Raw genomic sequence first — 12461 nt, 5'->3', positions numbered from 1 at the left:
GCATCCGGTAGACTGTTAAGTTCAGGTACATCGTAGGTTCCTGAATACAGAGATGCTGGAGTGGTCATACTGTCCAGGGGAAGGCTGAATCCTGGTCACATGACCCCTGCACCCCTGGGTGTGACAGCATTTCCCATGTTACTTCTTGCCTAGTCTGTCTTTCATCTCGACCCTGACTCTGGGATGGCAGCCGGCTTAGATGTACTTCCTGGGGAGGCTGACCCAGTCTGGTGGCCAGCCCTTGAGCAGATGGAGGTCAGAACCACTGTGATTGGCCAAGTCCTTTGGCTATGTCCCCTCATGCACACCTCAGGTCAGCCACGTGAAGTCTTCAGAGTCTTGTTTCACAAACAAGGAGACTGGCTTATTGGGGTGCCAGGCGCAAAAGGATATCTAAGTGGGCAGAAGGGAAGCCAGGCACCCAGGCCACTCACAGATACTTGGGCTGGATTAGACTCAAATGCCATCCACAGAGTCCAGAACCTCCCTTCTCTATGTTCCTGTTTCCCAAAGCGGGAGACGAGCTTCTGGGAGCTTCTGGGTTCTGTGCTGTCTAGCTACTCCTTGCTCTCTAGCCTCTTCCGTATAGCGCCTCCCACCATGGCACCTCACCGTGAGCCTGGTGCCCATGGTTTCAGAGATCTGTGTTAATCCTCAAAACACCTTGGATGGAGATGGGGGCAGGTATGTCTAAGTTCGTGTGTTGCCGTAGTGCGTCACTGGAAGCTTCAGGTAAGTGTGCTACAGTAGAGAGTGCTGCCGTCTACAGACAGGTCGCTTGCTGCAGTTTTAACTTTGGGGTTGGTGAAAGAATGAAGGGTATTGGCCTGCGAGGTTAGTCACACATCCCAAGAGGCTTCCTGACAGTTAGGAGGATGTTGGGTCCCATGTGGAGATGATTGTGAATGGCTTTGGGAAAGGCTAGAGACATACTATAATCCCAGCACTGACTCAGGAGGAAGGTCGTGAGTGTGAGGCCGGCCTGAGCTACAGAGAGAGACTGTGTCTCAACACCCATCTCCCTAGCCTCTGACAAGAAACAAAGACAGGCTTGTTCCATCACAGTCACAGTGTTCAAGTCAGCCAACGGTCCAGCCATTTTCAAGGACCTTCAATGTAGATGCGGCTTCTTTGAGAAGGAAATGACCCTGTGATGATTTGCCCAAGAGCTTCTGGTTTTGCTCACTCATTTAAGACCTGGGACAGGGCTGGAGAGATGGCTCAGCGGTTAAGAGCACCGACTGCTCTTCCAGAGGTCCTGAGTTCAATTCCCAGCAACCACCTGGTGGCTCACAACCATCTGTAATGAGATCTGATGCCCTCTTCTGGTGTGTCTGAAGACAGCTGCAGTGTACTCATATGCATAAAATAAATAAATAAATCTTTAAAAAAAAAAAAAAAGACCTGGGACAGAGACCTTCTGTGACTCTGTTTGACCATTGATATTTTCCAATGGGTATAATAAATTTCTAAGCCCTTCTTGGCATCAAGATGTTAGGACAAAGGCTGCAGGTAGCCAAGTAGGAGGCATGGCCTCCAGTCCTCTCTGACATAGAGTTGAGCTCCCTGGACTCCATGTTGGGCCTCTCTGGGCTCCCATATGGTCAGTGAAAGCTCTTCCAGTATTTGTCCATGGGTCAGGCAGTGTGTGTGTGTGTGTGTGTGTGTGTGTGTGTGTGTGTGTGTGTGTTTGTGTGTGTGTGTGATTGCAGTTAGACAATTCCTGTGATTCATCTGGTGTCCTTCCAGTTCCTGGGTGGGCCTGGGCAGTTCTGATGACTGGCTGATGGCAGGCATCAGGTTGCAAACGAGGTTATTTTTATCCTTGTGGTGGAGGGAGGTAGGTAATGTTATGCTGAGTTCTAGAATGGGGTAAGGGAACAGGGGCTTATGATCTGCATTCTTCCTGCTATGGTATTAACTGGAATGGGGGGACCCACTGAATAAACTCTTAAATTTGCTTCACAACAAGCCAGACTTACTTCTAAAGCCATGTGGGTACTGAGACTCGAGAATGGAGAATTGAGAGAGGACACTCACCCTGTGTGTCTTTTTTTTTTTTTTTTTAACATTCCCACAGTTAACTAATCGTGTCATCGTGTCATCATGGAGAGCAGTGCTAAGGGGAGGTTGACATGCCTTGGAGGCCTTTAAAGTAGTTCTTCCTGCAGGGAGCCTTTCAGGGCTGGAAAGTCTTGAAGACAATTTGGCCGAGGGCCATTTGAAAGATGAGAAAGTGAGGCCCTAGAGCCAGTTGATCCCTGTCCCTCAGGCTTCCAACCCATGCAGGGTGTCATGCTGGCACACTCTAGCTTCCGTTCCCCTAGTGTATGCATGGGCGTGCGAGCACAAGTGTTCCTGTGTGTCTGTGTACAGGTGGCTGGGGGTCAGAGGTCAGTGCTGTGTATCTTCCTCATCTTGTTCTTTACTATGTTTGTTGAGACACGGTTCCTAACTGAACTTGAAGCTTGTGTATTTGTATATTTTGAGGACCTATTTTGCTATCTTTAAAATTTTTCAAAAAAAAAATTGAGGGACTACACTAGGAGTAAGGGGGCTCAGACATGAGGTGTTTCTGTTTAGCTTTAAAACGTACTTTATGTATACATGTAGGTTTATGCACATGTGGCTGCTCATGGAGGTCAGAAGAGGGTGTCAGAGTCTGGAGCTGGAGTTACAGGCAACTGTGAGCCTTCTGAAGTGGGTGCTGGGAACTGAGCTCTGGATTTCTGCAAGACCATCACAGTCCTTCCTACTGACCAGTGTCTCCAGATCCTCTAACTTGTTCAACCCTTAAACATTGCTGCCCGGACACTAGGGGGTCCTCTCCATACCCTGGCCAGTACTTATTTATGTCCCATGACTTTATTGTTTTTTTTTTTTTTTTTGGTTCTTTTTTTCGGAGCTGGGGACCGAACCCAGGGCCTTGCGCTTCCTAGGTAAGCGCTCTACCACTGAGCTAAATCCCCAGCCCCGACTTTATTGTTTTTTGAAACACTGTCTGTCTTACTTTTCTGTTGCAGTGAGAAAAACACCATGACCAAGGCATTAAAAAAAAAAAAAAAAGATTTGCTTAGTGTATGTGAGTATATTGTACACTCCAGAAGAGGGCATCAGATCCCATTACCAATGGTTGTGAGCCACCATGTGGTTGCTGGGAATTGACCTCAAGATCCCTGGAAGGGCAGTCAGTGCTCTTAACCTCTGAGCCATCTCTCCAGCCCCAACCAAGACATCTTTTAACTGAGGGCTTTGTTTGCAGCTTCAGAGAGGGAGTCCATGACTATCATAGTGAGAAGCGTCACAGCAGTCAGGGAGGCACAGGACTGGAGAAGCAGCTGAGAGCTACGTCCTGTGTGCAAGTAGAAGGCAGAGAGAAGAAAGCACTAACTGGGAATGGGGGGAGTCTTTTCACACCTCAAAGCCCACTCCCAGTGATACACTTCTTCCTCCAATAAGGCCACACCTGCTAGTCCTTCCTGAATAGTTCCGCCAACTGTGTGTGGGTAGGGGGCAGAGTATGGTGACACAGGACAGACATGACTTACAGGGCCATTCTCATTTAGACCATCACCGTCTCTCTGTGGATCCCAGGCTGGCCTCTAATTTGCCTTTTCCTTGCTGGAGCAGCCTCTAACGTGCTGGGATCACAGGCAGGCACTACCATGCCCAGTCCCTCCCTGTGATTTTGAGTTTAGCTGTCCCAGTGGGCTCACTAGCCTCCGGCATTTGGCAGATATAGAAACTGAGATGAGAGTGACCGGCTCAGGTCTCATGGGGTTGATGTGCCGAGAGTGCCATTTATATTCAGCTCTAGGAGGCCAAGTGGCAGGGCTGAAGATACCAGCTGAGGCTGGGCTTTGAGGGGCAGAAAGCAAATGCTTGTCCCTAACATAGCCTTCCTTTCCTTCTTCTCCATATCGAGTTCAGGTCCTTCTCCCCCTCTCCACCCTAGGAAGCTCAGTGAGAGCTCAGAAGTAAGGCAAGCGCGCTGGCTGCACATGTAGCAGCCTGATCAGCTCATATCAGCTCATGACCTCTGGTATGGGACCCAGGGCCCTGGGCTTTGTTCCTTCCTCCGTTGCTGGCTGTGTGACTTAGGGTCATTTTCTTCACTTCTCCCAGTCTCTGCCCTTCTTAAATGGAGGGCTTGCAGAAATGCTGGGGAGAGCTACCCATGGTCCTTTGCTAGTGGGCTTGGGGTGACTGAGGTGCCATCCCTAGGAAGCCATGTGCCTTCTCTCCTCTGTGCTTTGTCAGTAGAGGCAGATGCTGTGCGGGGTGGATAATGAGAATATGGAAACACCTAACATGGGCCCTGATGCTTAAGCTGACACGGAGGAGATGCTTAACCAAAAAGCACTGGTTCATTGCTCTCCCGATCCCAGACTTGAAATGAGCAGTGCTGGCACACTGTAGCAAGAAGCAAGTAATGCCTAGATGCTTGCTTGGGTCCTAGGTGCAGACAATGTTGTAGCCTGATGGTATAGACCATAGGAAGATGGAGGAACAGTTCCCTGGGCTCCTTCCTTCCAATCTCTCTTTTGGGATTGGAAACCACAATATCCCCCTTTGTGCCACTTCTTTGAGCCACTCCTTCCTTACCTGGTTTCTTAACTCGATTTGTTTAAGTTCTTGCTTTCAATGTGTGTTCTGTGGGGTGTGCATTTGTGTGTGGTGTGCGTGTGTGTATAGCTGGGATCTCTGAGAGGCAGGGGCTGTGCCTCCTTTGTGAGGACAGCATCCAGTTTAGACAACACCATTACATGGCTCAGTGAAGCTGGTTTCAGACAATGAGGCCTTTCATGGGGCCTGCCTGCCTGGTGGCTCCCAGGGTGGGCCAGAGAGCTCTTTGGCTACCTCCTTGTGGGATGCCCTTCCAGCTCTCCATGGAGCCTAGGGAGAGACAGGATGGGGGAAGGGAGGGAAGAACTCTGACTGTGGACTGTGTCAGGGATTGAAGCCCTGCCTTGTGGTTCAGGGGTCCATAGATTGCTGGTGTTTCAGATTCTCCCAGCCTCCCTCCTGGAGGCTGATGATAACCACCCCCTAACCCCTGCCCTCGGTTGTGCTGTGGCCCTGCTGTATTCATGGTGGGGAAAAGACAGTGTCTGACTCAGTTTCACAGTGCTAAAAGTGCTCAGTCAATGCCCTCCATGGATGGAGGGTGCTAGGAGTGTTTCATGATTAATCTCCTTAGTGCTGTCTCTTCCATAACCCTTGGGACAGGTGTTACAATCTTTTGTTGTTGTTGTTGTTGTTGTTGTTGTTGTTTTGAGACAGGGTCTTTCGGTGCAGCCTTGGATATCCTGGAACTCACTATGTAAACCAGGCTGGCCTTGAACTCATAGATTTGCCTGCTTCTGCCTCCCAGTGATAGGATCAAAGGCATGTGTCACCAGGTCTGGCTTCCGCTGCCATTTCTATGAGCAAGGGAACTGAGGTTGAACAGCTTGCCTGAGATCGTACAGGTTCATTACGTAATTGCACTCGAACCTAAGCCAAGTGGTCCCAACACCTGTTTCATGAGGAGTTCCTTCAAGGGTTCCTAAGCCAGGGTCTCCCTCCAGGATACTACATCCCCCTTATACTAGGACTGCTACTCCAGAATGGGCTCATAAACTGTGCTCACTGTCCTCATTAACTACCATAGGGCATTCCCTTCTACAGGGTTTTTCAGGATTGAAAGGGAACCCTCTTGGCTTGGCCTTCAGGCACCCAATACCATTCGTCTCCTGTCTTCACTCTGCATCCGACAGTGAGGAATGTGCCTGGCGAGGACTACACACCTGTGCCTGAAAGGGCAAAGTGCCACAAAAAGACCTCTTTGCAGGGGTATTATGGAATCTGATTAGGTCTCCCTGGAAGGCAAGGCATAGCAAGTGGCTATAGACATGGTTGTTTAGTGGAGTCTGAGAATGGCCAGTAGAGTGTGGGGGCCTGAGGTCAGGCTGTGGAAATGTGTACCATTAGGAATACAGGGTCCAGAGTGGGCGGACAGTGGGCTGGACTGCGTGTTTGTTTACAGAGCTGGGATCACCAGACCTGGCTACTAGGATCATGGAGGAAATAGATGGGAAGCTATCAGGTTACTTAGCAGCAGCCCTGGCTTCTCATCTAAACATCACTGGCCAGCTTTTCCCTTTGTGTCTCAAATCTCACTGTACAGGGTTTGGGCAAAGTGGTCTCTTCTGCTCTGATGCAATGGGGCCACATGGGCCAGGAGGATGGAAACAAAGTCCGTGGCCTGGTCAGCTGGGGTCAGGACTTAAATCTGGCCAGGTTTGGGGTGACCCGGGGCCAGCGCCTGGCATAGCCGCAGTCTGGGAAGAAGGCCTGACTCTGACCTCCACATGCCCGCCCTCGCTGTCAGCTGTCTTGGCCCTGCTTGCCTGGCTGGCCCTGACTTCATCTTGGCTTTGGCTGTCTTGGGAGGAGTGGCCATGCTCTAGAGTCCCCATTGGCTAAAGCTTTCCCTGCTGTACACATTCCTGCCTCCTGCTGGCTGCCTGCCCACCTTGGCTCTGGGAGTGAGCCGATTTCCTTGGAGCTCAAGGAGCGAGTGGAAGCTGAGTGTTTATGTGATAGTAATTGGAGGACCCGATCCTGCTGCCTGGGCATGAGCATGGGGTCTGCACCTCTCCTTTTGCAGAGTAGGGAGACAACAGCAGTGAGGTCCTCTCAAGCATGACATTTTTGTTTCAAAGGGTGATGACCCCATGACTTTCCATCGGAAACTAGGTAGCTCAGAACTCAGGCTAGAACCCAGAATCTTGGATCTAGGGCTTGGCTCAGGGAAGAAAGGGCTTTTCTTTGAAATCACAGTGTCTGAGGGACAGGATGGGATTTGTACTTAAGTCTGTTTCTGTTTGTCTCTGCTGAGGTCTTACTGTCTGTGGGCCCAATGCATCTGGTATCTTTCACATTTGACTTGGGGCCCAGTGTGCAGAAGAGGTGCTTGTCAAATGATTGATTGATTGAATGAATGAATGAATGAATGAATGAACAAAAGAGCCACAGAGACATTAGTCCTGTCTTTAGACATTACGGAGTATGAAGGGATGGCCACCCTCCAGCATGGGAAGAGGGAGGCTTTCAGGATTGAAGCGGAGGAGCAGGAGAGGCTGGATCCCAAGTGCTGATGACTGGCCTGGACTTAGCTGTTCTCAGTTTCCTTATCTGTAAGATGGGCCACGATCTCTGCATTCCTGGTGAGCATCCCGTGAGGCCAAGGATGTGGTAATTCAGGACACCATTTGGGCACGTAGGTCTCCACTGTGTTCGTGATCACCAATGGGAATCCCCACGCAGACGTCTTTTGTTTTACTTACCTACCCTCTGCATCTTGCCTCCTGTGTTTCCTCAGCTCTCCCAGGGCTTCAGTCTAGAACAGTGGTTCAAACCTGTGGGTTGTGACCCCTTTGGGGTTCCACCAACCCTTTTACAGGGGTCACATATCAGAGATCCTGCATATCAGATACTTACCCGACAATTCATAACAGTAGCAAAATTACAGTCATGAAGTGGCAATGAAATAATTTTACAGTTGGGGGTCACTGTGACGTGAGTAACTGCTTTAAAGGGTTGCAGCATCAGGAAGGTTGGAGTCACTGGTCTAGAATGTTCTAAATGCTTCTCACCCTCTGAGTGATGTGGGAAAACAGAACCTACTGTCCTCCTCTCTGGGCGACCACACCCAGAAATCTAGCCACCTGCATCACCATCCGTGCAGGCTCCCAGTGCACAGCCAGGCTGGAGCTGCCTTTGGCAGCGGTTTCCATAGCAACAGGGTCTGCTGCTTCAAGTGTAGCAGGCTTTAGGTTGCCTCTGAGAGCCTGAAAGATGGGCAGCTGTTTGGTGTGGACTCCCAACCAGGCCAACAGTTCCTAGGTCTACTGTCCTCCTCTCCCACTGTGGTCCACCACTGTGCCTGGCACTCAAGGACTCTTTTCTCGTCTGTCCGTCTGTCCTTCCTTCCTTTTTTGTATGCTCTTTCTTTCTTTCTTCCTTCCTTCCTTCCTTCTTTCCTTCCTTTCTTTCTCTCTCTCTTTTCTTCTTCCTCCTTCTTTTCTGAGACAGGGTTTCTCTATGTAACCCTGTCTTTCCTGAAACTCACTCGTAGACCAGACTGGCCTTAGACTCACTCACAGATCTGCCTGTCTCTGCCTCCTAAGTGCTCAGGGACTCTTGAAAGAAGCTGTATTTCTGGGAGGCACAGCAGTTCTGAGTCAGACAGGCCCAGGTCGTCTCTATCATCCTAGCAGTCATGGGTTTTGAACGTGTTACCTTGGTATGCTTTGACGTCCTCAGGTTGGCTTCAGCACCCTTATGAGAGACTGTGGTCCGCCAGCCAGTTGTGCCCTCATTCCAGTGTGAGCTGAACTGGGCTCATACCTGTCACTGTAATGTGAACACATAGCACTTGGTGCTGCTGCTTCCAAGGCCCAGGGCTTTAGCCTCTTCTTGTCCCAGGAGACTCTGGGGGCAGTGTGTATAGCTCACAGGAGCTCAGTTCACAACCAGACCCCGAGACTGCAGCTGGGCTTTGCCCTTGACTCCAGCCTCAGTGTCCTTGTCTGTGACATGGTGCTAACAGAGCACCTGCCTCACAAGTCTGTTGTTGGAATAAAATTAGATTTACACACGTGAAGCACTTAAGAGCCATCCCCCAGCCCCAGGGCTCACTGTTGGTTTCATGCAATTGCTGACTGCTTATTGAAAGAAACGGCTTCTTAGCCCACATGTTCATGTTTCATAGTTCAGGAACACAGCTCAGTGATGAATGTCTATGGAACTCAATTCAAAAAAATTCTTTACATTTGAAAATCACTTTTGATACCAGCCTTCCTCCTCTCTTCAAAATCTTTCATGGAATCGTAGTTTCTGTAGAATTCCTCATACGCCTTCTTTCCTGGCTCGACCACAGCAAATTTACAGGACGCTGTCACTCCCAGGGCCGCTATGAACCAACAGTGGGAGCCTGACGGTGCTCGGCCTGAGGACCACGCAGCAGGGGCTTCAGCAGTGCTCTGGAAGTCACGGTAGTGAGTGTGCACTAAGGCAGTGCCCTTCCCAGGTCTCTGGGGAATGGAGAGCCTTGGCTCTCACTGTTTACAGTGAGATCAGCATCAGACCTTACTATTTTCAGTGCCGCTCAGCAATCTGCTTTTGCCTTGCCCCATTTGCTTTAGAATTTACTACTTTAAACTTTCTCTCTTTCCTTTCCTTTCCTTCCTTCCCTCCTCTGTCTTTCTCTTCTTCCTTCTTCCTCTTTTTCTCCTCCCCCTTCTTCCCCCTCCTTCTCCTCCCTCTCCTACCCCCTCTTCCCCCTCCTCTTCTTAAGCAGTGTCTCACTATGGAGCCCAGACTGGCATGGAGCTCGCCATGTAGCTATGGCTGGCTTTGACTCAGCAGAGATCTAGATGCTTCTGTTTCCCAAGTACTGGGATTACACGTGTGTGCCACCACATCTGGGAATTAAAATGTATCGATCAGTGGGATTAACTGCTGATATTGAGCCCCCTTCACCACTCACTAGCTCCAGAACTTCATTTTTTTTTTTAAGATTTATTTTATATATGTGAGTACATTGTCATCTCCAGATACACCAGAAGAGAGCATCGGATCCCACTACAGATAACTGTGAGCTACCATGTGGTTGCTGGGAATTGAACTCAGGACCTCCGGAAGAGCAGTCAGTGCTCTTAACCACTGAGCCATCTCTCCAGCCCCACCTCTAGAACTTATAGTCTTGAACCAGAGTCTGCCCTCTGCTCACCCTGTTAAGCAGTAGCTCAGCTCTTAGCCCTCCCATTGTACTGTGAACTTGATCCAAGGATGCCCTATGGGTGACTTCTAGTGCTTGTCCTTTTGTGACCTCTGTGTCTCAGTACAATGTCTGCACCTTCCATTTAATTTTGAGACTATCTCAGAATTTTTGATGCTGAAGTAGAGACCTGTGACTCCTTCCTGTGTGTACCTGCTACATTTAAAAATGTATCTAATTAATTTATTTGGTGTGTGTGTGTGTGTGTGTGTGTGTGTGTGTGTGTGTATGTGTGTGCAGGTGTGCCAAAAGAAGGCATCAAGGGTCTCCATTATCACTTTCCACCTATTTCTTTGAGTCAGAGTTTCTCTCTGAACCCAGAGCTCACATTTTCTTGGCTAGGGTGGAAGGCAGCAAGCCCAGGGTTCCTCAGATCTACCGAGTATGGAGCTCTGGGTCATCATTGTCAGTCATTTGATACAGCCTAAGAACCAACAGAGAAAGTTCTAGAACCTACACACGAGAGGGGGGGCTTCAAGCTTGGTGACCTTTTCCTGTTCTCAGGCAGGAAGGTCCCGTTCCCTCTCAGGAATGCCACACTTTCTCTCCTGGCTCTGCCCACCTCGGAGCTACGCTTGCAGGAGTTTGTAAGATGCTCGAGGTTTTAGTCACTTTTGCTCTGTAGGGACTCCATGACCAAGGCAAGTTTTAGAAGAGTGTACTGTGGCCTTACAGTGTCAGAGGGTGAGTCCTTGACCACCATGGCAGGGAGCATGGCAGCGGGGAGGTAAGCATGGCTTGGAGCAGTAGCTGAGTCACAACCATGAGGCAGAGAGCTAACTGGGAATGGCACTGGGTTCTTCAAAGCCTGCCCCAGTGACACACATCCTACAACAAGGCCACACCTTGTAGCTGGACTTCTGCTACTTCATGGGTTGTTCTTTCTTCCTTCCTTCTCCACCCTTTCAACCGCTAATATTAGATAGGAGAGGAAAAAGAATAGAGGGGAAGGGGGCCATGTTATCGTTGGACTACTTCCTGCTGGTGAGGGGCATCGAGTTCCTTGGGGCAAGTTCCATCTTCACTGGCAGGAAATCTAATTCCTTCTCTGTGCACAACTACTTCACAGACCGTGACCAACAACCAACAACCAACATCCAATTATCTAACCGTCCCCCCATCCCCAGGGCCCTAGCATTTATTTATATACCCTGGGAAAAGTCTCCTGAATTCCTAACATCCCACAATCATGGAAACTCTCTGACGCTGGCAAAATTATGCCCCTGCTAGAGCACGAGGCGAATCATAGTCAGTTGCTGTGGACAATCTGAAGTAGCCTTGTAGCCCACACCTGGGGTTTAAAAAAAATCTTATAATATTTCTTTGTTTTTTAAGGAAACAACACTTCCTGATCCTTCTTTTTTTTTTAACATTTATTTATTTATTATGTATACATCATACAGCTTTCTGCCTGCATGTATGCACCTGCAGGCCAGAAGAAGGCACCAGACATGATTATAGATGGTTGTGAGCCACCATGTGGTTGCTGGGAATTGAACTCAGGACCTCTGGAAGAGCAGTCAGTGCTCTTAACCACTGAGCCATCTCTCCAGCCCCTTCCTGATCCTTCTTAAACAGAACTAGGGACCAAGCATTCACATATATGAGCCTATGGAGGGGTGGGGGTGGGGAGAACATTCTCATTCAAAACACCACACTCAGTTTGTCATGTGGGTGCTGGGATCTGAATTCTGAGCCTCAGACTTTGCAACAAGTGCTTTTTTTTTTTTAAGATTTACTTATTTATTTTATGTATATAAGTACACTGTAGCTGTCTTCACCTTAAGAGGGCATCAGATCCCATTACAGATGGCTGTGAACCACCATGTGGTTGGTGGGAATTGAACTCAGGACCTCTGGAAGAACAGTCACCACTGAGCCGTCTCTCCAGACCCCAGCAAGTCCTCCTAACTGCTAAACTATCTGTCTAGCCCCCTACTCCCTTTTTGACTTTCTCAAGACAGAAAGTCAGGAATCAAATATGGCAGCATGTCTATAATTCCAGCCGTGTAGAGGATGAGGAAGAGCGAGAGCTCAGAGCCAAAGCTGTGGAGCCTGTTCAAAAAATAAGTCAGTGTAAGGAAGTCGCCCACTAGCAGACTAGAGTCTACAAAGAAGTAGACTCTCTCCTAAGAGGGAGTGAACTCTTAGATCCTGGTCTGGAGGTGATGACCACTCCTGATGAGGCTGGTGGGAGGTGGTCCTAGCAGCTTCTCTAATTCTCTGTTCTGGAGGTGTCAGGTTTCGGCAGTGCAGAGATGTGTAGAATACTGACCATGCCGTCTTCACTTGTCCCCAGGGCTTCGCCTCTATGTTCTCTAGTCGGACATCCCGGAAGTCAGTCTCTCATCCGGAGTCCGGAGACGCTTCCGCCATGGCAGAGGGTGAAGGCTACCGGAACCCCACGGAGGTGCAGATGAGCCAGCTGGTGCTGCCCTGCCACACTAACCACCGTGGGGAGCTGAGCATTGGGCAGTTGCTCAAATGGATCGACACCACAGCCTGCCTATCAGGTGAGGCCGTGCTCCAGGGTCGACATCCCATCCCCACTGTTTGCCCCGTAGAACCGAGGCAGGGGCCTCGGTTTTTAAAGATGATCTCTTCCTCTCTCATGAGTACCACACTTGTTCCCCTT

The 12461-nt window shown here is 49.5% G+C and overlaps 1 protein-coding gene across 2 annotated transcripts in view; it reads left to right on the top strand.

The window, feature by feature from the left end:
• Window positions 1-12461, top strand: part of Acot11 (acyl-CoA thioesterase 11) — a 48557-nt gene that overhangs the window by 14740 nt on the left and 21356 nt on the right. For both annotated transcript variants that reach the window (NM_001271383.1, XM_087659952.1), the window contains exon 2: window positions 12126-12339. In NM_001271383.1, the coding sequence (NP_001258312.1) occupies window positions 12126-12339 (214 nt within the window). The remainder of the gene's footprint in view (window positions 1-12125; window positions 12340-12461) is intronic.

Source organism: Rattus norvegicus, chromosome 5 (assembly GCF_021556685.1).
Source record: "Rattus norvegicus strain SHRSP/BbbUtx chromosome 5, alternate assembly SHRSP_T2T, whole genome shotgun sequence".
NCBI classification, from domain to species: domain Eukaryota; kingdom Metazoa; phylum Chordata; class Mammalia; order Rodentia; family Muridae; genus Rattus; species Rattus norvegicus.
The sequence above is the reverse complement of the archived record's forward strand: the minus strand, read 5'-3'. Positions and strand labels throughout refer to the sequence as shown.